The sequence below is a fragment of the Perca fluviatilis genome, chromosome 13 (genome assembly GCF_010015445.1).
Source record: "Perca fluviatilis chromosome 13, GENO_Pfluv_1.0, whole genome shotgun sequence".
Taxonomy (NCBI): Eukaryota; Metazoa; Chordata; class Actinopteri; order Perciformes; family Percidae; genus Perca; species Perca fluviatilis.
Window position 1 is genome coordinate 14,147,870 of NC_053124.1, and position 25,315 is coordinate 14,173,184.

Consider the following 25,315-nt stretch of genomic DNA (forward strand, 5'->3'; position numbering starts at 1 on the left):
GTGGACGTGCTACCCTGAAAGTAACCCTTAGGTAATGGGTTGCGTGCGATAGAAAAGCCTCATTCCTGCCTTTCAGCGTAGGGGAAGAGATTCCGTGGCTGGGATCAGAGCAGAGACAGGCCGAGATGGACGGAGACCGAGAGCCTCCCGTTGGGAGATCTGTCAAACACTCGTAAAACCATCCCTGCTTCACGGACACCGCTGTCACCATGGCAATAGTTTCAGCTTTACACAGGGGCCAAATGCAGTATTACACTTATGGGAGAGGAGAAGCGGAGGCTGTGTGCACAAGGAGACGAGGGAGGGGTTTCAATATACTGTGTATAGTGAATGTATTGTAACGTGTCTGTTGTCAAGTGCTTTTAAATTATATTTTCGTATGTAATGTGGAGACCATTGTTTCCTTTTTGTATGGGGGGACAACAGGTTCTAAGCAGAGTGACTTGTAATTAAATTATGTAATGTCAAAAAAAAAATTAAAAAAAAAAAAAAAAAAAAAAAAAAAATAAATTAAAAGCTGTCTATTAGTGTAAATTTATTTCTTCCCTTTTCAGCTACAAAAAAAAAAAAAAATGAACATGACGCCAAGTGATAAAAAAAAACAGCTAAAGCACAAGCTTACTTTATTCATAAAGATCTTTGCATTACACATTTAAACCACTGTCCTGACATTCTCACATGAAAAGGGCTGCATTGGACACATGACATACACACATTTGCCGTGTGATTACTGGGCATGTGCAATTTTTAAAGCCTGAATACAACACTGTCAGGGATCACTTTGTAATGACAGAAAAGAGACAAGCGGTGATGTGGAGCCCTGTGGAGACACACATAGAAATGACACTCACTCCTGATTTGGACAAGCAATGACTTTTTCTTTACAGTTCTAACTTTAAAACGTGGAATTACATAACAAACAAAAGTGTCTGTAACTTAGTGTCCAGCAGTCTATTTGCCTAAAATGTGACGGTATCTTCAGTAAAATGAAGAGACCAGCCCAGTTTCTTACCAACCGACCAGAAAGTAAAACTTCATTGGTCCATCATTCTTTCATCACTAAAACATTGAGGGAGTAACAATGAGGGGAGGCAGGGGTCACGACAGTAATTCACAGGTCTCTCGACAACTTATACTTATTTTCATATGTACAGTACATTCAGAATAAAGCCTTATTTAGTGCAGATACATGAAAACGTAGTGCTGTTTTTGTTTAAACCATCTGGCGTCTTGTACGTACAGTGTTACTGTAGTTTTGGGAGAAATCAAAGATCACTTCCCATTCAAATAAAATAAAAAAAAACTCCACCACATCACTCTTCAATTAAATATACACACTCAGATGACTCTTTAAGACATCGTATAATCAGATCTCACTCTGCATTTACACTTAAAAAAGAAAAGAAAATCATTTTCTTATCCCTTCTGCCTTTGCAAGCAATACACAATTTAAAGATGAAGATGTCTTGGCTGCTTTATCATGTGATAATCCTCCTCATTGTATATAATATTCAGTGTAGTTAAAAAACAGGGACAGACATACTAAAATGCTTTCTCTTCAAAGCCCTGGTTCAAGCTCCTGCTACAATTCACTCTTTTCGCTTGAATGGCTGAAATTGTATTAGTTTCGAAAAACAAGAAACAAATGCATGCACTACCGATGGTGCTTTAGTCCCTTGAAGCAGAAAGATGAGCATAGAAATGACAGAAAAGTAAAAGGACCGTGGCACGTTTCCCGAGTGTTAATAACCCCTTTTACCCATGGTGTATTCAAGGAGAAGAAGCTACCCTACTTAATAAAACATCTTGGTGGAGTAGCCGCCACAGGACAAACTCTGCTTCCTGGACTACAATCTTTCTAACCTTTGTTAAGATTGCAAAAAAAAAAAAAAAAAGTGCTAATGATTGTTTATTAACAAGACAACTTAACCCAAAAGCTGATGACACACATTTACTCATACGGTATGTCAGAATTCTAGGTTTGCCCTTTACACCCTTCATTCGATCTGCTCGAAGTTGAGCACGTGGCCGTCAAAGTGCGTGAGGACGTGCCTCTCGAAGAGCTGCTGCTGACAGTTGAGGGGGAACTGCTCGGAGCACATGGGGCACACCTTCCAGTGGCTTTCCACGTGCTGCTCGAAGCTGCGCTGCTCAAAGTGGGGCGGGAAGATCACCTCGCACAGCGGGCAGCGCTTGTGAACACTACTGGAGAGAGAAGAGGAGAGGAGTAGTGGGGAGACAGGTGAGATGGGTCCGTTTGGTTCGGATCATATTGTGGTAATATGTACACGGACTTAACCGTCGTTGCGTTCAGTTAAAATCTGACTGTGACTTTTATAAACATCCCTAAATAAGAAATGACAAACAATGACAGTATATGTTGTATGTTTTTAATTCCCCTTCCTCTGTTGCAATTGTTGCTCGGTTTGGCCGTGGTTACACTCGTCTTTTCAATGCAACTTTTGTCATCCGATCATGCCAGGATCTTGCTAGCACTGGGAACAGATCAGCCAGACCACATGCCGAGGTGGCCTATCTTTCGGATATCTGCTATATTTTACTACAGTGTATATATATATATATATATATATATATATATATATATATATATATATATACACTGTAGGAGTCGTGCTAACTTACTGCTGATGAAAACCCAACACATCCTGATTTTGCTGCTTCACTAAAAAAGCTTTTAAATTTCATAACGGGGTTATTGGGAAGAATTTATAGTAAATGAAATGTGCGAGACACACAAATGCAGAGACAGCTGAGTTTCAATCTGGTGCATCAGCTCACAAAAGTCGCATTGAAAAGACGAGTGTAACCACGAGTGTTGCATGTTTTTGACCGTCGATCCAGAACTTCTACGTTGTTACATACATGTTTATTCCATACATAAACAGGAATGTAAGGACGTGGTTTTAAAGGGCTTCATACTCAAGACAGATATGACAGTAACGTTAAACAAGAAAATGGAAAAATGTATGTATTTCGATAGTATCTGTAGGGATGAATATTCAACCCTTGGTGTACACATGACCATAAAAACTGCCACCACTTTACCCTGTGAAGTCAGCTAGCCAACCTGGTCTGCAGGTCTAGCCAAAAAGCAAGGGATTTTAATTTCTATTTTATTTTTATATTAGCCTTGTGTGACTCACCACTGGCATAGGGGTCGACTTCCTTACTGGGAAAAGAAATCCCTGCCTAACCTCTCTTTGCTATCTGTTTTAATCGATGCCCTTGTGTAATCTTGTTTCTTCATCGTGTGTTTTGATTTTGAAAAGTCGATTTATTCTAAAGTATGCGTGTGGGTAGGCACACTACCTGGAGTCAAAGCAGAAGCTGCCCCTGGCTTCTCTACGTCTACTGGACTGATGATCACAGGACGGCTGAGCGCCATCAGCAGCCTATGAAACACAACACAAACGCACACAAAAGGATGGAAAATGATGGCCGTCTATTCGCTCATAGAGCTGTGTTGCACACACAAACGCAACCTTTGAATCGGTTTACTAAAAAAAAATAAACCACTATAGATACGTGTCGTGTTGCTATTTAAAGAGCAACACACCTTCCTAAAAGACCTTTCTCAATAATCTCTATTCAGTTTGCTCCAAAACAACAAGAAGATATAATCCGACAGACACTAACGGATCTTGGGTCTGTCCCTTTGCAAAATCTGCCCTAATTACTCTCCAAGCCCTTGTTATCTTCGTCTCTCTTGAGCTCTGAGGGAGTGACAGTAATTAGAGCTTTATGCAAATTAGTTCATAGCTTCATCTTTTAAGGGCAAGCTACTATTCCCTTCATTCAGTGAGGAGGAGCACTCCAGAGACGGAGAGAGAGGGATTACCGTGACCGCAATTCTTTGGATGCTGAAAACACGAAGTGAGGGTAGGAAGGCAAAGGCTGGGATCACAGTTGGTTTGTCATGCACTTATGCTGCTTTGAAAATGGGCAGACAGCTCTACAAAAGGATACCAGGCACATTGCTGTAATGAGATCAAATTGACGCTGTGATCAATTATGGTACTACGAAATGTTTTCATCATTAATTCTATCTTTGAGGAGAGCGGGGCAGGAAGAAATGATGTTTGCATAATCGGATGCGTGTGAAACCTCGATTGATACAGATACTCCAAAATAATTCCAATTTTGTTGGCTTGTTAATGAATGTCACACAAGCCTGGCTTGTAGTCTGGTGAGTCGGTGAGTTTCCGTCCTGTATGGTCGTATGCACTTACATTCCTTGGCTCCTCCGGTGGAGGCTCCAGGCTCTCAGGGGGGCTCGTGCTGCGGGAGGGCTGGATGCAGACCACCTCTCGGTCCCAGCCTGGGGCCCCGGGGCCCGGGCTCGGGGGTGTGATTGGGGGTGCACAGGGTGGGGCGCAGGGTGGGGCCTCAGGCGGAGGACGGGACATGTGCTCAGGAGAAAGCGCAACATCCACCAAGTCTAGAAAAAAACAGTAACACACGGGAGGGTTTGTCCTGACCAAACTGCAGCAAAATATAACTGACGGAGAACAGACGGATGCAGAGTCGAAGAGAACATGAGAGATCAAAGTTTTACTTCCTCCCACCTCTTGTGGTGTCAGTGGAGTAGGGGTTGCCGTACTGCAACTCTGCAGGCCTGTGTGGAACCAGTGGGGGAGGAGAGGGGTCCTGCGGGTATGGCAGGGGGTAGCGCAGCACCATCGGCTGCCTGATCTCAGCACCCTGAACACCAGCTTCCTGCTCCCTCTGCCTGGACACAAAGCGCTGCAGCTCCTGGAGGGGAGAAGGAGACAAAATCCATCCCTGAGTGTCACAGTACCTCACAGGGGTAAACTACATATTGTTAACATCTCTTTTAAACTGACATTTCTGGTGCTCCTTAGACTATGCAAATCACTTTGAAAAGATACAGATAGGAAGCCAAACTGCAAACAGATGCCACAGCATAAATACATTAGCTCATACATCTTTTACACACACACTGTCCATTTCCCCATAGTTGCTTACAAATTCTTTTTTTTTTTTTTTTTTTTTTTTTTGTTGTTTTTTTTTTTTTTTTTTTTTTTTTTTTTGGTTTTTTTTTTTTGATTAAAACTTGGGGCACAACCAATTTTTTTTTTTTAAAAAAAAAAAAGTTTTAAAAAAGAAATTCATTGTCAGGTTGGCGGGGCGCGTTTCACTGTTGGAACCACACGGTGAGTAAATATCTTCAGCTCAGAGTTAAGTTTCCCCTCTACATTGTTTCTGCCCTTTGTGATTATATCTGAAGCAAGAGCATTAGTACCCTACTCATTACTGTAATGGGTTTCGGACTCTGGCTCCCTCTGCTCGGGCTGTGCTGATAGAGGCACTCGCCCTCTCCCTCTTCTACTTCCCTCCTTCCTCCCGCTATTCCCCCCCCCTGACCTCCTCTCTCGACGACTTCATTAGTGCGCAGCTATCAGGTTTAACATTTAAACCAGGGTTGGGAAGGTTAAACAGACATGTCGCGTGGCATTTCCACTGTCTAATGGCACTGTACCGATGGGCGAAAGAAGCAAGTATAGATGTATTAATTAGTGGGTAGTGGGAAGTATGGAGAAGGGAAGGAAAAGCTACAGGGATGAGTTCAGACACTGCACTAAAACGCTCATAATTGAATGTGATGATATTGCTATGGACTTTAGTTGAGAGCCTACATTATCTACATAGGTGAGTTCTACTGTCAGTAGGTTTCGGTTAATATGGAAATGTCTGTAGTTTGAAAGTTACACTACTGTACTGGAAACAACCAGTCGTGTTTATAAAGCTTATACTGTATAGCCAGTATCACCAAATTGCGGACCGTGGTCTGGACCTGGACCAAGTGACTGTTCAATCCAGACCTGTGACCAATTTCTGATAAATTAATGAGAATAAATAATAATCCTCATGGAGCCTTGTTTATTTTTTGTCCGATAGTGGCAACTGTAGGCCGCGAGCGCAGCTAAACCAGTTGATATGGCAATCATTTCACTCAACGGTGTGTAGACATTTCGCTCGAGAGAATAACATCATCTGAGAGATGTGAGAGAGATGACAGCATGAAGCAACTGACCCTGCTACTTTCTGGCTGTGTTCCAGGCTCACCAATGAGCACCTACACATATGCATGAGAATGGCACTAACTCCATTCAAGCCAAGATTCAAACTACTGGCAGGGCAGTCACAGGCCCATTTCTCTCACCAGAAAAGGGAGTAGAATAAAAGGTAAAAAGAGTAAGAACAAAGAGAAAAGGGGCTGCTCTAAGCTCTGTTTGCAGCTTTTCTAAAAAGAGGCATTTTTTATTTAGTTTATTCAGAAGATTCTATCTTGTTTTATTTTTACTTGAAATGTAGGCCTTAGGTTCATTGTGCTAGAACTAATTGTATCTACGGTAAAGATTGAATTAGTTTTTCATACAAGTGTAATGCAAGTTCAATTTGTCTATTTTAAACGTACCCTACTCTGAAAATTAAATGTTGCTGACATGACAGGACACAATTTAGTCACTATGAGGTTTGGTCCTTTGCTGGGAGCAAATTTTAGTAACTGGACCTCTTTAAATGATAATTGTATACCCCTGCTGTATAGGGCTTTACCTCCTGTAGTTGCTCTTTGTCTCTGAGGGCCTGGGCGAGGTTTCGCTTCAGCTCTGTCACCTCGCTGGCTCGCTCTGCCATGTGCACCTACAGACAGGGGAAAGAGTTCATACCATACCTGTCAAGTTTTGGATTCGAAAATAAGGGAAATTTTCCGGCGCCCACTGCGAGCAGTCCCACCACCCCAACCAAGCTCCAGTATCTGTTACATTTTAACACAGGTGTACAAGAAAGCTAAAATCACCACTTGATGCAGAATGCTGAAAACATTTACAATTTATAACATTGCTTGTCTTTACATTTTATTTTCATTCCACACATTCTTTTAATTTCATATTGCTTTTCTTTTACAGTTTTTCTTTTCATTTCACATTTTCTTTGCTCTTTTAGTGAGTTACTGTACAAATTTGTTGCAGACTTTGCATTCTTTAAGACTGTTTTGGAAGGAGTGTATTTGTGGGTGGGGCCAGAGTGGTTCATGTTACATGAGAGTAGAGCGCAGACAGTTCTGTTGTTTAACGTCTTCCTATTCTCTGTAACAATCTTTCGTACCATGCTAAACACCCTTTCTCAACTTGCATTGCTATGGGGAATGCATAGTAAAGCCTTCATAAGTTTTGGCAGCGCACCGTCTCTGTCGTAGCGTCCATCATCCCTCTCTGTTTTTTTTTCTCGTTTTTTTCCCCCTGCATTGTCACTCATCATCTGACCTCACACACTAACCTCGCGACAACTGCCACCTACAGTACCTGTAGTAGGCTACTGCAGGTGGCAGTTATCGCGAGGCTAGTGACAGAGCTCAGATTGGGAATTTTTTTTTTTTTTACTCTGCTCAGTCCCGGTGTATTATTATTTTTTAATAACGCAGGTTAAAATACGGGAGATTTACGGGAAAATACTAATATGGGAGGACGGCGGGAAAGAAGAGTAAAATACGAGACTTTCCCGGCCAAAACGGGATACTTGACAGGTATGGTTCATACAAATGCAGCACAGAATGATATTATGTGTACATCAAATAACATCACATTCAATATATAACATTGTACTTGGAAAAGGTATTTTTCATTGTCTTTAAGACGGCAATCATTGTGCTTAAGGCGTGCAACCATTGTTCCGTCAATCCCGATCTCTCTCCCTAGTCATCGGTCTACTGTCAACTATCTGATGATGTAGAACATGTCCCCTTAATAATAATAATAATAATAATAATAATAATAATAATAATAATAATAAAAACAACTGTCTCATTAGTGAAAATGAAAGAAGTTTGTGACATAAGATATTAGCTCATGCTGTTTTGCATATCACAGAAAGGCACACATGCAATAATGTAGCTCTCCACTGCTCCAAATAGTAGACAGGTAAGTCAGAGGTTGAATAATAAAATAATTAGGGCTGCAACTAACAATTACTTTCGTAATGTAGTAATCTATTGTTTTCATTGATTAATGTATACGCTATAAAATCTCCCAGAGCCCAAAGCAACATCTTCAAATGTCTTGTTTATTCCGACCACCAGTCCAAAAACCAAAAATAGAATTTATTTATATCCCCCAGGAGAAAGAAGTGCAGCAAAAACTCACAACTGAAAAGCTGGAACGAGGGAGCGTTTGGCATTTTGGCTTAAAAGTGCTTAAACCCAATTAATATAGAAGAGTTAGTATTAGTATAGAAGAGTTGTTGATTAATGATCCGTACATTGACAAATCAATTCAGCTCCAAAAATAACAAACTAACATAAATGGTGACAGATTCTCCAAGAGCAGATGGAAAGGGCGCATCTTAACTTTAATGGCACGGATACGAACCCTTTCCCTTTATTTTCACTCCATTTGTGTTAACTGACGAAGAGGAATCAAGGAAAGCAAGTGAACTAAATATTTGGCCGGTTGAGTTTTATTTAACCTGGATCGGCGTCAAATGTGTGGCGCTTACTGTAAAACACACAGCTAGAGCCACAGAAACCCAGTCTGTGCACAGGGCAGACTGGAGCGGACCAGGGGATCGTAGTAAATCTCCTACGTTCTAACAGGACTGACCCTGTGGGATAGTTTACATGGCTAGTTGCCTGCTCTTCTCTCATTTTATCCCATCACAAAGGTTCCAAATCCCCTCCCTTCCCGCGGTTTCTTTTTCTGCTTCATGTCTTTCTATCCTACCTTTTTTCACTCTTAAATTCTGTTTGCTTCTTCGGCTTTCCCCGTCATTCTCTTTTATCTCCTTCTGTCCTCTCTCGCCCTCCCCCTCTTTCATAAATTTACTGCGTAGCATTAGAGGGTTAAGTTCAGGTGAAGGGATTCTGCAGCAGTGGATTTCTGTGGCCCCCTCCAACCCCTCACTCTCTGTCTATTCCTCTCCCTGGGCCCATCCTCTGGGTGGCTGATGTAAACAGCCGTAAAGCATTGTGCTCTGCGGCTGCCTATCTTGTCAGTCTCCAGGGCCATTAAGAGCGACTCGGGGCCCGGGGCACTCGCCTCAGACAGGAGACTCTATCAAAGACAGCGGAGAGCCTTATTTACAGCGCCGATAAACACACACTCACTCATGGAGTTTAAATGCCAGTAGGTACTTTGGCAGACATTCACACGCAAAATGCAACAGGCCCACATAGACGCAACGAGCTCAAGTGCTCGTATTGAATCACACACACACGTACCACACACACTGGCTCATGTGTGGCATGGAATAACCCGGTTACTCTGGTTAATGCATGCTCATGTAAACTGTTATGACCATTTGCTACTCTGTGTACCAAGTGTACTAAGTGTAATTGTTGCTATTTATAACCCAATTAACACGATAGACCTCCAACAACAGTTAGTTAATGTATCGGAGTGCTGCCAGCTTTATTCCCCCCCTTTGAGTCCGCAATCATAAGACACTTTTTCAAAGTTTGTCTCATAGTTTTTTGTTGTTGCTTTTTTAGAATGTTTTGTAACAAGTGCCATATTAATCAAATAGAAAAGTATTCAATATGGATTGTTTATTAATGTTCAGGTAATCTATCAAGCAAAATTAAGGAACAAAAGTCTGACATTTCGCTGCTTCCAGCCTCTCAAATGTGAGGACTTGCTGCTTTTCTTTGTTTTATATTATTGTAAATGTAATATGAGATTTTTGCACTTGTAGTTTGGACATAACAACCTACTTGAAGATGTGATGTTGGACTCTGGGGACTTAGAATTAGCATTCATTACTATTTTGTGACATTTCATGTGACATGAAAATATGTCATAAGTCCAAAGCCCTAATTTCACATAAAAAAAGATACACCCTTAGAACACTGTGTTCATAAACATCTGAGTAGACAGTAAATGCTATTGTGTCGGGCTGGGCAATATATCGATATTATATCGATATCATGATAGGAGACTAGATATCGTCTTAGATTTTGGATATCGTAATATCGTGATATTAAGATAAGTGGTGTCTTTTACTGGTTTTAAAGGCTGCATTACAGTAGAGTGATGTATTTTTCTGAACTTAACAGACTGTTCTAGCTGTTATATTATTTGCCTTTTCCCCACTTAAACATTATATCTACATTACTGATGATTATTTATCTAAAATCTAAGTGTGAAGATATTTTGTTAAAGCACCAATTGTCAACCCTAGAATATCGTCGCATATCGATAGAGGTATTTGGTCAAGCATATCGTGATATCTGATTTTCTCCCTATCGCCAGCCCTACTATTGTGTGTTTTGTTTACACCAAAATGTACTTATAAAATGAGTCAGACCTATGTTAAAGATCAAAGATGAATACAGGACAAAATAACTAAGTAGCTGCCTTGCTTCAGGGCTTGTACACAACCTCTGACCAATGGGAGAGCACTGATCCCTCATATGGTGTCTATGTTTGCGTGCGTCTTACTCTGAATCGTTCCTCCTCATTGGCCAGCCGCTGTTTGAGCGTCTCGTTGATCGCACACTGCTGCCTCCACTTCTCCTCCATCATTGCCAGCTCCTCCTCCACCGAGCGAGTCTGTGCCTTCTCTGCCTCCCCCATGCTCCTCCCCTCCACCTCCAGCAGCATCTGGTGTTCCACAACATCCCTCACTTCCTCGGCCTTCCCTGCCATTTCCGCCTCGCTGTTCACATCGGCACTCTGCCTCTCGTTCTCTACCTCCACCCAGCTCGTCATCCTTAGGCTCTCCTCCGGCAAGCTGTCCTTCTTCTCCTCTTTTTCTTTCTCTTGGTCTACTCTCTCCCTGTCCTCCCCTTGGTTTTCTTCTCCCTCAGCCTCCACCTCGGCCCTCTCCTTTGGCATTTTCTCGCTCTGCCTTTCTTCCCTCTCTGTGCTAATGTATGCATCAGTGTGTGTGGATTCCTTGTTATTAGGTTCTGGTGCGATTGTCATCTCAGCGGCTTCTTGTAGGACTGCAGTAGCTATATTCCCTGTAAGAACAATACATAGTCAGCAGGGCAGTTGTTGATTCAGGTATTAGCACTTGAATAGAATTGCTAATTATGGATATTTCAATACAATCATGTATTGGTGTAATCACTATCCTGTACCCAGGCTCATCTACGTTTATTTACTTTCTACATTTTCAAGAAATAATCTTGACATTTTTTAGAGAATCTGCATCAACCTGCTGTTTTAAGATGTGCATGTTAGTGTGTCTTGTCATATGGAGTGATTGTAGAAGCATAGTAAAAAAGTGTGTTTTCTTTATGTCAAAAACAAAAAACAACAACAAATAAGAGGTGAGAGTACCTTCTCTACAATGAATTTCTCTCAGAATATTGGAACACTGATGCAAATCAAGTTTAAAGGTCCAGTGTGTAACATGTTTAGTTGTTCATTATCAAAATCTGTGTTGCTCGTTCACAAACTTGTCCTTTTTCGTGAGTATTTACCTCTACCATCAATTCCAAGTATTCCTTTTGGCTTGAAATTTTACATTTGCATTCACATGAACTGGGGTAGACGCTCCATATTCATGCGCCATCTTGAAATACGTTAGCCGGTAAGGGACATACAGGACATACTGCTCCGCGTTTTCACTGTCACATGATAAACTCACAGGTGCTGCTAATGCTGCTAATGGGTATTGTAGCGTCCCGGCCCCGGCAAGTTTGAAGAAGGAAACATGGAGGACCACACGTATTCAAAATCAAAATTTCAGGAACAGGAGTCTTCTTCTTCGCCCAGAAAAAGAAAAAGGATATTGAAAAGAGCAAGAGACCGGCTTTTTGAAGCGTGAAGGCTACCGTAGCTGTAATACGTATTTTGAATTGCGTGGCGCGAGAGAGTTGATTGCGATATATGATCTCAACGCTAGATGGGAGAAATTCCTACACATTGGACCTTTAAGCACTTGGCCAGACATACGAAACCATATATACTGTTGGCATGGTGTCAAAACATGCATATACTGTACACACACACACACACACACACACACACACACACACACACACACACACACACACACACACACACACACACACACACACACACACACACACACACACACACACACACACACACACACAAAACATGTCTTATATTTTAGACCACCCTTTGCTTTTTTTGATAACTCTGCAAACCCTTGGTGTTCTCTGTATGAGCTTCATGAGGTAGTCACCTGAAATGGTTTTCACTTCACAGGTGTGCTTTGTCAGGGTTAATTAGTGGAATTTTTTCCCTTATTAATAAAAAAGCAAAGGGTGGCTACTTTGAAGAATCTAAAATATAAGACATGTTTTCAGTTATTTCACACTTTTTTGTTAAGTACATAATTCCATATGTGTTCATTCATAGTTTTGATGCCTTCAGTGAGAATCTACAATGTAAATAGTCATGAAAATATAAAAGAAAACGCATTGAATGAGAAGGTGTGTCCAAACTTTTGGCCTGTACTGTACACACACACATACACAGTACTTTTGCAGTTGAATTGTACCTGCTGTCGGTGACTCTGGACTAGGGGTCAGTGGCTCCTGTGTTGTCTCGGTGGATGCATTTCTCTTTGGCTCCTGCAAAAAATAAATAAATAAAAAATAGTATCAACAACATGTTTTACTACTTTAGACATAAACTGGCCTGCATGTAATATTTCCTTTTGTAGAAGTTTAACTATACAGTACTCACCCCCTGTGACTCAGTTAGGTTCAGTTTGGCCACCTGCCTGCGGAGGCGCTGACACTCCCGGTACTTCTCCTTGTAGTGCTCAGCCGCCATGTGAAGACGCAGCTTCAGCTCCTCCACCTCTCTCTGCAGCTCGGCCTCTGCCTCTGACACCACCATCATGCTGGGCGTCATCTCCCCACTGGTCCCGACACACTGGGAGGGAAGGAAATACAGAGGACATTTTCAAAAACCTTTTTCCATGGCTTGCTATTTCCATGCTATCATAGCATAGAAAGAGAAAGACAAAAAAAAAAAAAAAAACAGAAGATGGACACTGACCACTTCCTTCTGTGCAGTGCTCCTCATGCGGTCTAGCTGGCTCTCCATGCGTTGGCACTCGGCCTGAGCATCGGCTAGACTGGCACGGAGCTTGTCAGCTTCCAAGCGGGCGCGGTACAGCTCGGTCATGGTGTGGTCACGGGCGCTGGCTGAGTCGCGGAGCTCCGAGGCCAGCAGGGAGGCCTGCTGCCGGGACGCCTGAAGCTGCTCCTCTGCCTGACGGAGCTGCTCACGCACACGGGCCAGATCTGCCTAAAGACATGTCGAGGGAAATTATACATACATTATATATACAGATTAACTGATTTTACCATACAGACACACACATACGGGTACGACCACCACTACCTTGTCAGCTTTGTGTGCCAGCAGCTCTTTCTCCAGGCTGTCCCGCTGGGCAACGCAGAGCCTGAGCCTGTCCAGCTCCTCCTGGAACTGGGCAATGGTCACCTCCCGATTCAGCTCCACCGCCTTCAGCATCTGCAGCTCTGCGCTCAACTTAGTGTTCTCCAGCTCGGTGCTGCGCAGGTGGGCCTACACATGTGACAACAGAGAGAGAGAAAAGCGCAAAAGTCAGAATAAAGACGGAATCACACAGGATTCGTTAGTCAAAATGCACCTTTTCATTTATCCAGCCTTTCAGCTATGACGAGCTTTCTCCCACCTTGTAGAGGTCTCTCTCGTCTTTCTCATTCTTCAGCAGGCTCTCCAGGCTGTCTCTCTCTGCTGTCAGCTTCTTCAGACGGTCACGCAGACTGCGACATTAAATGATGAAATTAAGTTTTGTACAGCTTCATCCTCAAACCAATCCCCCCACATCATTATATCACACTAATTCTCAATGCCATTCATGCTACTGTTTAGTAACAACAAGTAGAAACCTCAGAAGACCTTTCTTTTTTTTTAAAGATTATTTTTTCAGGCATTTTAGGCCTTTATTTCCATAGGACAGATGAAGACATGAAAGGGGAGTGAGAGGGGGAACGACATGCAGCAAAGGGCCGCAGGTCGGAGTCGAACCTGCGGCCGCCGCGTCGAGGAGTAAACCTCTATATATGTGCGCCTGCTCTATTAACTGAGCTAACTCGGCCACAGAAGACCTTTCTAATGGTATAATGTGTGTGTAGGTTCTCAAACTACTAACCACGGCCTACTGGATGCCAGTTTTAAAGGGGTTGAGGAAAACCTTTTTTGAGGCTGTGTTTTGTGCCTTGCATTATTTTTGTGCACACAATGTGTGACGACTGGAATGATGAAGATGTTGAGGAAGCAGAAGACAGGCAAGAAATCCTCTTCAAACACAGTTATTGAAACAGTCACGTCCTCACAGAAATGGATGAGATTGGATGATTGATGGTCATGTGTGAGCGTTCTCCACTCACCAATCGAGCTCCGTCTCCTTTTGCAGGCCTCTCTGGGTGACTCCCAGCAGGTCCTCCTCCAGCTGGCGGACGCGGTCCATGGCCTCTGTCAGCCTCCTCCTCACATCCTCCCTCTCTTCTGACAGGCCCTGCGACGAGCGCAGCAGCTCCTGCGGGACAGAGAAGCCGCTGTGGATCACAGTGACAGCCGCTACAGCCAATCACAGCAGCTGAATCAGCAGGCTGAACTAGGCGGAGGAGAATTAATGCTAAACAAAGTCAGGAACTTATGCAACACTTCTGATTAATCACAGATGGTACTATTTCATGTGACGTACGACAGTCATGTTGCATATACAGGATCTATTATATGTTGCATATCATTTATCATTTGTATCTACACTCCGTTGGCACTTTTTTTTTTAGGTACACCTACAACTAAAGTAGTCTACTACTTTACAAAAAAAAATGAATGTTCAGTTTTTGTCTAAAATGTTTTAGATTTGCACTAATATATCATTTTCAAATATTTGCAAAAAAAATCCTAAATCATGTCTATGTTCTAAAGTATTGTAATTCATATAATGTAGCTTTTAAATCTTGTATCAATCAGATTTTCTTTTTTTTCCTTTCTTTTTAAATACTTCTTTTTCTGTTCCCTACCTCTCTAGCCTGCTTCAAGTGCAGCTGTGACATGTGGATTTCTCCCCTGGGGATCAGTCTTATCTTATCAATCACAAATCACCATACATAAATAACATCATGACTGATATCAGCCTTTCGATGGATGCAGAACACCCACTCAGTGTCTGAGGTTATTGAAAAAAAATGCTTGCTAGTATCAATGAATTCGTTAAAACAATTGGCTGGTGGAGCACAACAGATCATATGTAAGGGCTTTTTTCTCTGTGTGGTGTGACCGCCGAGGAAATGCCTTGTTTGAACTTGCTGCTAATCAGCAGTAAAGGACGGTAAATCATCCACAGCCAATATTGGTTGTGACAGAACAACATTCCTCTGCACACACCCTCCTTTCAATTTGTCGCGTTCACACACACACACACACACACACACACACACACACACACACACACACACACATACATACTCAGTCACACGCACACAAACACACACACACACACACACACACACACACACACACACACAACACACACACACACACACACACACACACACACACACACACACACACAGCTGCACATTCAAGGACATATGGAGACAGGCAGATAGTACAGCCATCATTCAAAAAGGACAGAGTGAACATGCACACACCAATGCATACTCAGGCCCGTCTCCCTCTGGGCTTGGCTCTGCGCAGATTACTGTATGATTTTTACGGCTGGCGTTTGAGAAGCACTTCAGCAGTGCATAAAGACCTTATAAAAAGTGTACTCGTAAAATTAGCAGCCACAAAATATGTACTTATGTTTTCATGTTAAACTCAGTATATTTTCATCAGCCTGGTATGAGCTAACACACCTACTGTAAATGCTCTAAAAAAGAGACACACACCTACTCACACAACTCGTATATCTACAGATGGACATGCCTGTTGAACGAAAAGCAGCATGGTAATAACAGAGTGTGTGTGTATTACCACGTAATTTATGGCGATTTTGTCCTTCGTAAAAAGAGCAGCGGACTAACTCAAAGCAGCCTGCTCTAACTCAGAGCCTAGACCGGAGAGCTGCACTAGGGGGCGATATGAGACTAGATTCAAACTCCCAAATCTTTTGGCAAGTTTCAGAGTTTCACTTCTCCCTCCTTTTGCCACCCCTCTCTCTGCTTTCATTGAGTTTACTTGAGTTGACTGTTTTTAGGCGTGTGTGCCAAGATATATTGCTTATCATATGAGCAACTTATAAAATACAAACATCTGAAATCTGACTCATTCTGGTGAGTGAGTGAATGGGGAAGGAATGAAGTAAAAAGGAGATGGAATTGAGGTAGAAGTTAACTTTCAAAAAAGGTTTTTGTTGAATTATGAATAATGTTCCCAAATGTACTGTATTTTTCGTCCCCTTGCTTTAGCAAAATAACTTCAATAAATCAACTCCAAAATAAAATAAACACTGAAAATTGGGAAAGACAAAGACAGAGACAGACAGGAAGACAGACAAAAAGACAGACAGACAGAAAGAAAATAGACAGTGAGAAAACAGTGGCCACTGAATCGCGTGACTGAGTGGTGTTTGTCCCTGAGGCTGGGCAGGGCTCTTTTTTCAGGCAGGCGGTTTTGCGGACTACCCTCCTCTCATTCCACACACAGACTAAAAGGGTTTGCAAGCGGGTGGCATAATGAGTGTGTTTGTGTGTGCATGTGTGAATGCACATTAGAGGGGCCCTGTGGTGTGCAACCTGAATGTGAGTGTGAGAGTGAAGTGGGGGGGGGCAGTTTTTGCATGCGTATGAGCGTGTGTGTGTGTGTGTTTGACGTCATGTTTGTTCACTCTGTGGTTGCGATGGCATCGTCCCTGACGCCAGATGCCCAAGAAAACTGCGACCCAATTCCGTTCTGGCCCACTGAGTCAGGTCGTTAAAGAGGGAGAGAAAGACTGGTGTGCACAAACACACACACACACACAAATACACACACACTCAAGCACACAAATACACACACACAAGCACATAAATACACACACACAAGCACACACATATACACACGAATACCCACACACACACTCAAGCACACAAATATACACACGAATACCCCCCACACACACACACACACACACACACACACACACACACACACACACAAGCACACAAATATACACACGAATACCCCCCACACACACACACACACACACACACACACACATCAAGCACACACACACACACACACACACACACACACACACACACACACACACACACACACACACACACACACACACACACACACACACACACACACACACACACACACACACACAGTGTGTCTCTCAAACATGGACAGAGATTATTCATAAATTTGAGCTGTGATCACTGGTGAGGAACCGTCTCCACACGTGTGTGCAAAGAGAGACCATCCGTCTATGCACACATTTACAGTATATACATATACACACGCGCAAACCCACTGAACCTTACTTCAAGTATGAAAAAAAGTATATACAACTATATTGGTTCCCAATTTGCTGAATTATTGAAAGAATCTATTTTTTTCTTTTGACTCCTAAATCAACAACTATAAAGGTTAACTAGATGATAATGATCACCGGTGGTATAAGGAGGGGGTTTACTTGAGCAAGCGTGTAGGATTGTGTGTAAAATGGGGCATCGGCGCAATCTTTGACCTCACCTTAGACTCAGAAATGTTGCCATGTTTTTGGTTTGTTAAAAGACAAAATAAATCATCTAAAAATGAAAGCAACAGCATCTGCGACTGTGGCGTTGTGATTTGGATGAGAAGTGGAGCCTCTCAGAGGTGGCAAAGTTTAAAATAAAATAAAAATAAAAGTGTAAAAGAACAGGCTACAGTTGTTCATCTCAATGTTGCACAAATAACTTTTGATTAGTAATATTAAATCTTTATTTGATTGTATACATGCATTCAGAAACTATATCTGCTATATCTATACTAATGTGCGTTGTGTGCAAAAGAAGCACAACTCCCTGCCACCACTCTAACCTGGTTGTGTGTCCGCAGCAGGCAGCACGTCTCCCTCTCTTGCTCCCTCTCCCTGGCCAGTCGTTTCTGCTCCTCCTGCAGCTGCTGTTTCTCCTCCTGGAGGAGACGCATGGCCTTCAGCAGCTCCCTGCGCTCCTGCTGCGCCTCCTCCACATGCTGCCAGGCAGAAGGTAAGTTAAGGGTAAATAGAAAGAAGGCGAGAACGGTACTTGCTTTGTGAAGATTTTGGTGTTCGAGTCACTTAGTTTTGTCCTGTTAATGGCAGTCTTGGGACAGAAAAATGTAGTAAGATGCATATTTTTTTGAATTTGAATTGAGAATTGAGTTTTAGATAAGGTTAAATTTGTGTTGTATAATATATTGTGTGATGTATCTATTGGTGTCTTGAAGGACAAGCATGTAGTAGTTTATTAATGCCAAAAGAGCGATTTTACTCTACTCAGTGAGGTCAGAGGTCACATTCAGGTACAGAACAGAACCTCAGGATCTGGTAGGGATCTAGTGCCCTTCTGTAGGACCCTTTAATGGGTGGGGTCAAGACCCAGAAACAAGTGGAAAATATGAATATCTTCATCTAGCGTAGCATACCTCCAGAAGGCCAGTCTTGGTGGTGACGACCAGTATGTCCGAGTTGCTGTCGTCCTCGGTAACAGTCAGAAGCTCGTCTGTGGGTGTGGCTGACCTGAACTGGAAGGGGGTACTGGCTCCTCTAATGTCACCAACATGTGTGACATAACAAAACTGGTAGAACTCTCCATCAGATTTAGGAACATAATAACCTACAAAGAGATAAGAGTTTGCGTTCCCTTTTTTGTTTTTCATTTGAGTTCACATTCATTTAATCACATAGCACTTATTTCATTTAATCACGAAGTAGGCCTGGCCAAAACATTTCGACAATATGTACAACTGTTCTGCTTCAAAATGAAAAGATACTACAATGCATAAAAAACAAGCGAGCGATGCCACTTTCACACAGCACAGCAGGAAGAGTACATTTTTCTAAAAACATTCAATATTTCCATCATTTAAATATGCTTATATTTCAAGCAGCTTTTAGCTACACTGGAGCACAGCATTCACACGTTAGGCCTGGTTCTCTGGGACAGAGGAGTAAGTACAGAACATCCGGCAGCCAACCAATTTTACTGACTACTGACACACCACAGCACACTCTCATATTTTCACTATGTAATATCTGACCGTTCCAGGCCCAGTAAAACCAGTTTGCAGGCCCTCAACCTGTGTGTGTGTGTGTGTGTGTGTGTATGTGGTTTGAGAGGTTCTCAGGTCCCAGGCCGCCGTTTGCGGTTGTGTTCCCTTATTAAATAAAAGTGCTGGTTTTTATATACGCCGTAAAATGGAGGAGTTACTTTGGAATATCCTAGGTCTGTATAGTGGTTTACATAGTGTATGTGTGTGTGTGTGTACCTTGAAACACGACAGCCCTGTGCACAGTACTTCCTGGTTCGTAGTCTTCAGGCATAGGAGACCAAAGGAAGGTGTAGTAATCTCTGGCTGTGCTCCAACCCACCTAAGGACGAAAATAGCACCAAAAATAGTGATCCACAACATAAAAGATATCCCTACTGGACATTAATATGTACTATTACTGTACTACTACAAATATGTACTATGTTCGGGGGGAAAAAAAAAAAATCACAAATTTCAGAAATGTTCTTCACAAATCATTAGACTTTAAAAAACACACTGAATGAAGAAATCTGTAGGATTACACACAGTGTTTAAGGCAAGAATGGAAACATTTAAAACCATGCCCCCTTATTCCTCTACACACCTCCTCCTCTCTCCTTCCCCTCAGTTCCTTCCCAGTGAAGGTGTGAGAATGGGGTGGGAAGGCAGGGGTGTATGTAGCTTTGCGTGTGTGTACACACACATGCGCAGACTCGTGAGAGAGAACAGCCCACGTGGAAATTAGAAGGGGGGGGAGAGATAAGAACGAGGGAAGAAAAGGTGAAAACTTTACACAAAACGGCAAGGGAGATGTAATTCCATGGATTTCATGTGTTGTTAGGTGACAGATGATGAAAGGGAATTGTGAACATCATAACTCAGGTCCTGCGTCGTAAATCTGTCGCACGCAACCACACAATCTCCCTGTCTGGCCCGCTCACGGACACACACACACACACACACACACACACACACACACACACACACACACACACACACACACACACACACACACACACACACACACACACACACACACACACACACACACACCTCATTTCAACTCACATGTGCGATACGTGTTTGTGACATTACATAACTGCACTTCAGCTGTGGATAACTCAACCCCCTGTGGCTCGATGGGACAAGAGAAAGTTTCTCAGCTGCCATATCACAATCATTTATTACAGGTTAGGCTGTTGGTTGACAACGGTATACTGGAAATTATAGGATGCACAGAACACTGGGAGGGATTACTTGCTTTTGTTTCATTTAAATGCCAAATGACTTTCAAAGATTAAATAATAACATGCCAGTAAAGTTTTACCATGTTCACATAAAAAAAACATTTCTGCAGTTTAATACTTGAATAAACAACAGTCAATCAATTTATTTAAGTAAAAAAAAAAAAAAATCCAGAAAAAACAACAACAAATTGGCCAATACCTGACAAAGCATTGTGACGCTCAAACTGTCAACAGTAAATCAACTGAGCTACTCAAAACATTTGTCAAAATTTCAGGTTAGATAATGCTGTTGAATGAAAAATAATTGCAGTGTGGCGCTTATCAACCCATTACACTCAGTATAATGTTATTCCAAACAAATGGTAATTGCCAGTGTGGAGATTTGGGCCAAGAACATTCTTTCCACATCCAAAGGTATCTCAGTGAGAGGCTAGGCTGTGATGGGACACCTGCCAAGTTTGCTTGTGTGCTCACGTGTTTGCTTAAGAGAACGGACATAAATAATTTTGCTAATTGCAGAGTGAAGTTGACTGACATTTAGTTAGGTATGGTGAGGCATTCCAACACAGGAGTGATGTTATAAAATAATCATAGGCAAAGCAGCTATCAATCATTCAGCCAAGGTGTGAGGGAACAGCACGATGACACTTTAATTATACACTCACACAACGGGTTTCTCCCGGCCGACCCAACAAACATGCCACAACCAAAAACCTCCACAGGGCTTTTTTTAGGAAGCTGTGTATGAGTGTGCATGCGGGTTTGAAATATTAAACTCAACCTAAACTAAACCAAGCTTTCACTGGAAAACAAATATGTTCAATTTATCATGTGTGGAACAAGTAGTATTATGGTGAAAAACCAAAAAGAAAAAGCTTTGATTAGAGTGTACACAGTTGATGTTTACTATACACACTGCGTGTGAGTACTGTTTGAGTGCACCACCACATAGGAGCAAGTTTGTTACACAAGGATCCTTATTATTGTACTATTAACAGTTACAGCCACTAGGGGGTGTCTGTGCACAACTCAAATGAACATTGCCTGTCAGTGCAGTCTGAGTCATCCTCACAGCAAGTCAGCTTAATTGCTCAGTCGCTCTCGGTCTGAAACAGGTAACGCCTACAGATATGAAAGGTAAGAGGGAGAAAACGCTGTCTCCCTGAGTCATCTCTGCACAAAGGTATCACCTCTGGGAGGCAAAAAGACCACATGCCACAAAAAAGACCACATGCCACAATGTCATGCAAAAAATCAAATCAATCATTTTTTTTTAAATCCCCCAAACCGGTTGATTTTTACATTAGAGTTCCCAAACACACTAACAAACTTCAAGCCAAAACATAACATGTTTTAGTACTCTGTGGCATGAGTTAATTTTCTATTATAATCAAAGTGTTATTTGTAAAAGCACACAGACTTCTTGTTACATGCCCCACTGACAAAAACAAAACAAATGATTACAAGTTGAATGGTTTGTTATATCACTAATAATATATTCATATATATATATATATATATATACACACACACACACACACACACACACACACAGCCACACAGATTTTGCCAGAATTAAATAGATACATTTCTCTATGAATACACAAAAAGACATGTACATCAAAAGGATTAAAGAAGCGCGGTCTGCTTGTTCTCTGACATGAAGCACCATCAAACAGGTTTCATTAGCACAGATTACAACAATTACATTTTCCAATTGACTTTTTTTTTCCATATAAACACAGCGTCTTTATTCCTTTTTAATTGAGCTGGTAGATTTGAAGTCAGTTCTTAAACAACAATAAAATGTTTGTCTTTTGACTTTACGAGACATTAAGTTTCCTAGTTCACATTTCCTGTTAATTACGTGTGAGATTTGATGGCCTTGATAAAAGGGCAGAGGGGGTGGTTGGTTAGCAGGAAGCAGAGAAAAGACTGATGGAAAGACAGAGGGGAGCGAACAAGTGAAGTGTGGGGGAAAGAGGTCCTAATAAGAATCAGAGTGGTTCATAAAGAGCACCAAATGTTTGCTCCCCCAGCGAGACCTACTGCAACCAGCCCACCGTGTACACTCTTCCTCTTTCCGCATGCAGAACAACCACACCAAAGCTTGTGGTGAGGTTTTAGGCATGCAGTGAAGAGGTGAACCATTAGTGTCAAGGCGGATGTACTGTATGTGTTAATGTACCAACTGCAAACCTATGGCCAATTAATACAACCGTAGCACATAATCCATTGAACAAACACGTATGTAATGGGCTGGGAATAGTTCCATCTAAATATCTCTTTGTAACATAAATCATTCAGATTAATAAAAGGCCTTAATTGATTTTGTTTGAGGATGTCTTTGAAGCATGGTGAGAGTAAAAGCTGCTGTGGTGTGTGTGATGTACCTTGAAGATGCCCACCCAGTCTTTGGGGTGGGGAGTGATGTAAGGGGTCAGGGTGTAGCAACACTCCAGGGGCGCCTGGGGCAGGAAACTCTTCCCCACGTTCTGAAAGATCACATGGGCAAAGTTGGACGTTTCCATGATGCTGACGCTGCTGCCCGGCGATGAGTCCACCACCTGGAACGATGACATTGTATCCTGTTGGTCACTTCATTTGTCTGTAAGACAAAAGAGCAGAGGACAGAGAAGATGAGCATCACACACAGTAGAGTGGAGGAAAGGTATAAGGCTTTCTTTCAGTTGCACACACCACAAAAAGACAAATGAAGTGAAGGTATTTACCATATTACGATCTAAAAAAAAGGGTCTAGGGATAGAGGGTGGAACGTGCTCTACAGATTTAAAGCCCTCTGAGGCAACTTTGCGCTTTTTGTGCCATTTAAATAAAACTGACTCAACTTAAAATAACCACTGGGCCTCAGTGTGCATCTTGCAGAAGAAAAACCTGCAGCCAAGAGAAAAACAATGTATTTAATGTAGCCAAATCCATAATTACACAAATAAACTTTTGTTTCATAACTTGCCTTTAGTGCTGCCACCCAAGCAACCGATTTTATTCAACTTTTTGTATTTATATATTGTGGTATTGTACTTATTGTACAATTGTACTTACATGGGAATTCCATGATTTTACTTTTCAAAGCCAATTGAGTAGTCATAGCAAGAAAGAACTACTAAGGTCTAAAAACAGTGGTATAATGTGTCGTCTGTGGCTTTGGAGGAGCTTTTTCAGGTCAAAGATGGGCATGGTGAGTCAAATCCCTGGGCTTTAACCAGCCAGTGGTGGTACAGGGCTCTACAGTGCGAGTGAAATACTTGCAATGTAGAGCCCTGCAGTGTAATGCAAATTGCATTATAGGACATATAGTATCCAGTGTTTGGAGCCTGACACATTACTAAAAGTCAAGATATCTCTACAGCATCAATTTGACCATTCTAAAATATATATATATATTATAAAAAAAATACAACACTAAATTAGAACTCCCCTTTAATTAAAGGTTACTTTCACCAAACTAAATACCTAGCTGATGTAGTTAAGGGAGTTGGAAGCCACAGTATACCCATCTACCAAGACACTACTCTGACTAATTACTTTACAGCAAGGCAGTCGACTCGTAACTGTTCAAACTGAGCCTTTAGTTGTTGTCAAGAGTAGAGGAAGAACAGGTGTGAATGTGTAGCTATTTGCAAGTGATGCTACCGCTTCAGCAATTCATCTTTTCCTTGATGAGAATAAAGCTAAAACAGCTAAAAACCCTCCTGCCCCTACATTTCCATTAAACCCAAATTCTGACGAAGATATGAATGTGAAAGTGATTAAGTCATAACCGATTCTCAATTCTGCTAACCAGCTAACATACCATCGTATGTATGGTGAGCCACGGTGACCAACACCTAGTCAATTTGTCTCGAAAAAGCTCATGTAACGTTACAGCTATGCCATAGAGAATAACCTCGGTTAGTCAGAGGATCATCTTATTTTCGGTGGCTAGGCAGCTAACATGAGCTTGTGAACAGGCCATGTCGTGTCAAGTCACTCGCTAGCTAAACATTCTCCTCGTCGGTCAGCTAACGTTAGCTTGCTGACACATGACACGAACATTACAGGCATTCATTTAGCTTGAAAATGAAAGAGTACCCTTTTCATATGAATTCCACTTGCAAAAAAAGAGGGGGTTTCTGCCGGGCAGGCCGATGTTTTAGCCACTGTCCCCGTTGTTGACAAAGCTCTGACGATGATGCGTCTCTTCCTGAAAGAGCAAATGATGCTGAACTTCCGGGATGCTGAGGAGTACCAATGATGCTGAGGATGCGGAGGGGGAGCAGACGTCTCGTCTGGAGAGAACTCAAATATCAATTACCAATTCTCTTCCCTTGCTTCATATTATCCCTTCTGACATACACAACAATACATCAGGAAACAGGAATATATATAATACCACACTTAATAAATAATCAACACTGCTCCAAACACAAGAAGACAAAACTGACACTAATGTATTACTTATCTTTGCAATATCATTATCAATATTTTATCAGTGCACTGTGAATACTGTGTATTAAACTCTTTAGTATGTTTACTTATTATATTTTGCCTTTACTGTTAACTGTTTTTTACTGTTTACATTTGTATTATTATATCGTGCATTCTGATGCCTCTGCTGCAAATTTCCCTGTTGTGGGACTAATAAAGAGTTATCTTATCTCAATATAAGAGATCATTTGCAGTCTTATGTACTGTGTGTACTAACTATGTACCATTCATTGCAAAGCAAAAGATATATTGCACAGCTAATTGATTAATTGTTAAATCTATTGATTTGTACTCAGAGAAGCGGCTAAAGGGTAAAAGTACAGGATATCCCGCCTTTGCCTCGTTCCC

At 41.8% G+C, this 25,315-nt stretch overlaps 1 protein-coding gene across 4 annotated transcripts; it reads right to left on the minus strand.

Annotated features, from left to right (window-relative positions):
• Positions 1 to 608: 608 nt before the first annotated feature.
• Positions 609 to 24,714, minus strand: tax1bp1a (Tax1 (human T-cell leukemia virus type I) binding protein 1a). 4 transcript variants are annotated; one of them, XM_039819520.1, is made up of 17 exons: positions 24,572 to 24,714; positions 22,873 to 23,087; positions 19,470 to 19,572; positions 18,627 to 18,817; positions 18,039 to 18,194; positions 14,405 to 14,553; positions 13,687 to 13,777; positions 13,371 to 13,556; positions 13,023 to 13,274; positions 12,705 to 12,896; positions 12,517 to 12,589; positions 10,479 to 11,002; positions 6,601 to 6,687; positions 4,587 to 4,773; positions 4,251 to 4,459; positions 3,331 to 3,413; positions 609 to 2,202 (listed from the first exon to the last, which is right to left on the minus strand). In XM_039819520.1, the coding sequence occupies exons 2-17, from the start codon at positions 23,059 to 23,061 to the stop codon at positions 1,998 to 2,000; spliced, it is 2,877 nt and encodes a 958-aa protein (XP_039675454.1). In that variant the 5' UTR covers positions 23,062 to 23,087; positions 24,572 to 24,714; the 3' UTR covers positions 609 to 1,997. The 4 variants fall into 4 exon arrangements, with proteins under 4 accessions (XP_039675454.1, XP_039675453.1, XP_039675455.1 ...); XM_039819519.1 differs by having other exon boundaries at positions 609 to 2,205; XM_039819521.1 differs by lacking the exon at positions 3,331 to 3,413 and having other exon boundaries at positions 2,025 to 2,202.
• Positions 24,715 to 25,315: the final 601 nt, after the last annotated feature.

Excerpts from the sequence above, each read along its gene's own strand:
- tax1bp1a (XM_039819519.1), bottom strand. The coding sequence starts at position 23,061 with ATGTCATCGTTCCAGGTGGTGGACTCATCGCCGGGCAGCAGCGTCAGC. Across the intron at positions 18,195-18,626 it reads CCAAGACTGGCCTTCTGGAG|CATGTGGAGGAGGCGCAGCA; the intron begins GTATGCTACGCT and ends TCTGCCTGGCAG. Across the intron at positions 11,003-12,516 it reads TCCAGAGTCACCGACAGCAG|GGAATATAGCTACTGCAGTC; the intron begins GTACAATTCAAC and ends TTGTTCTTACAG.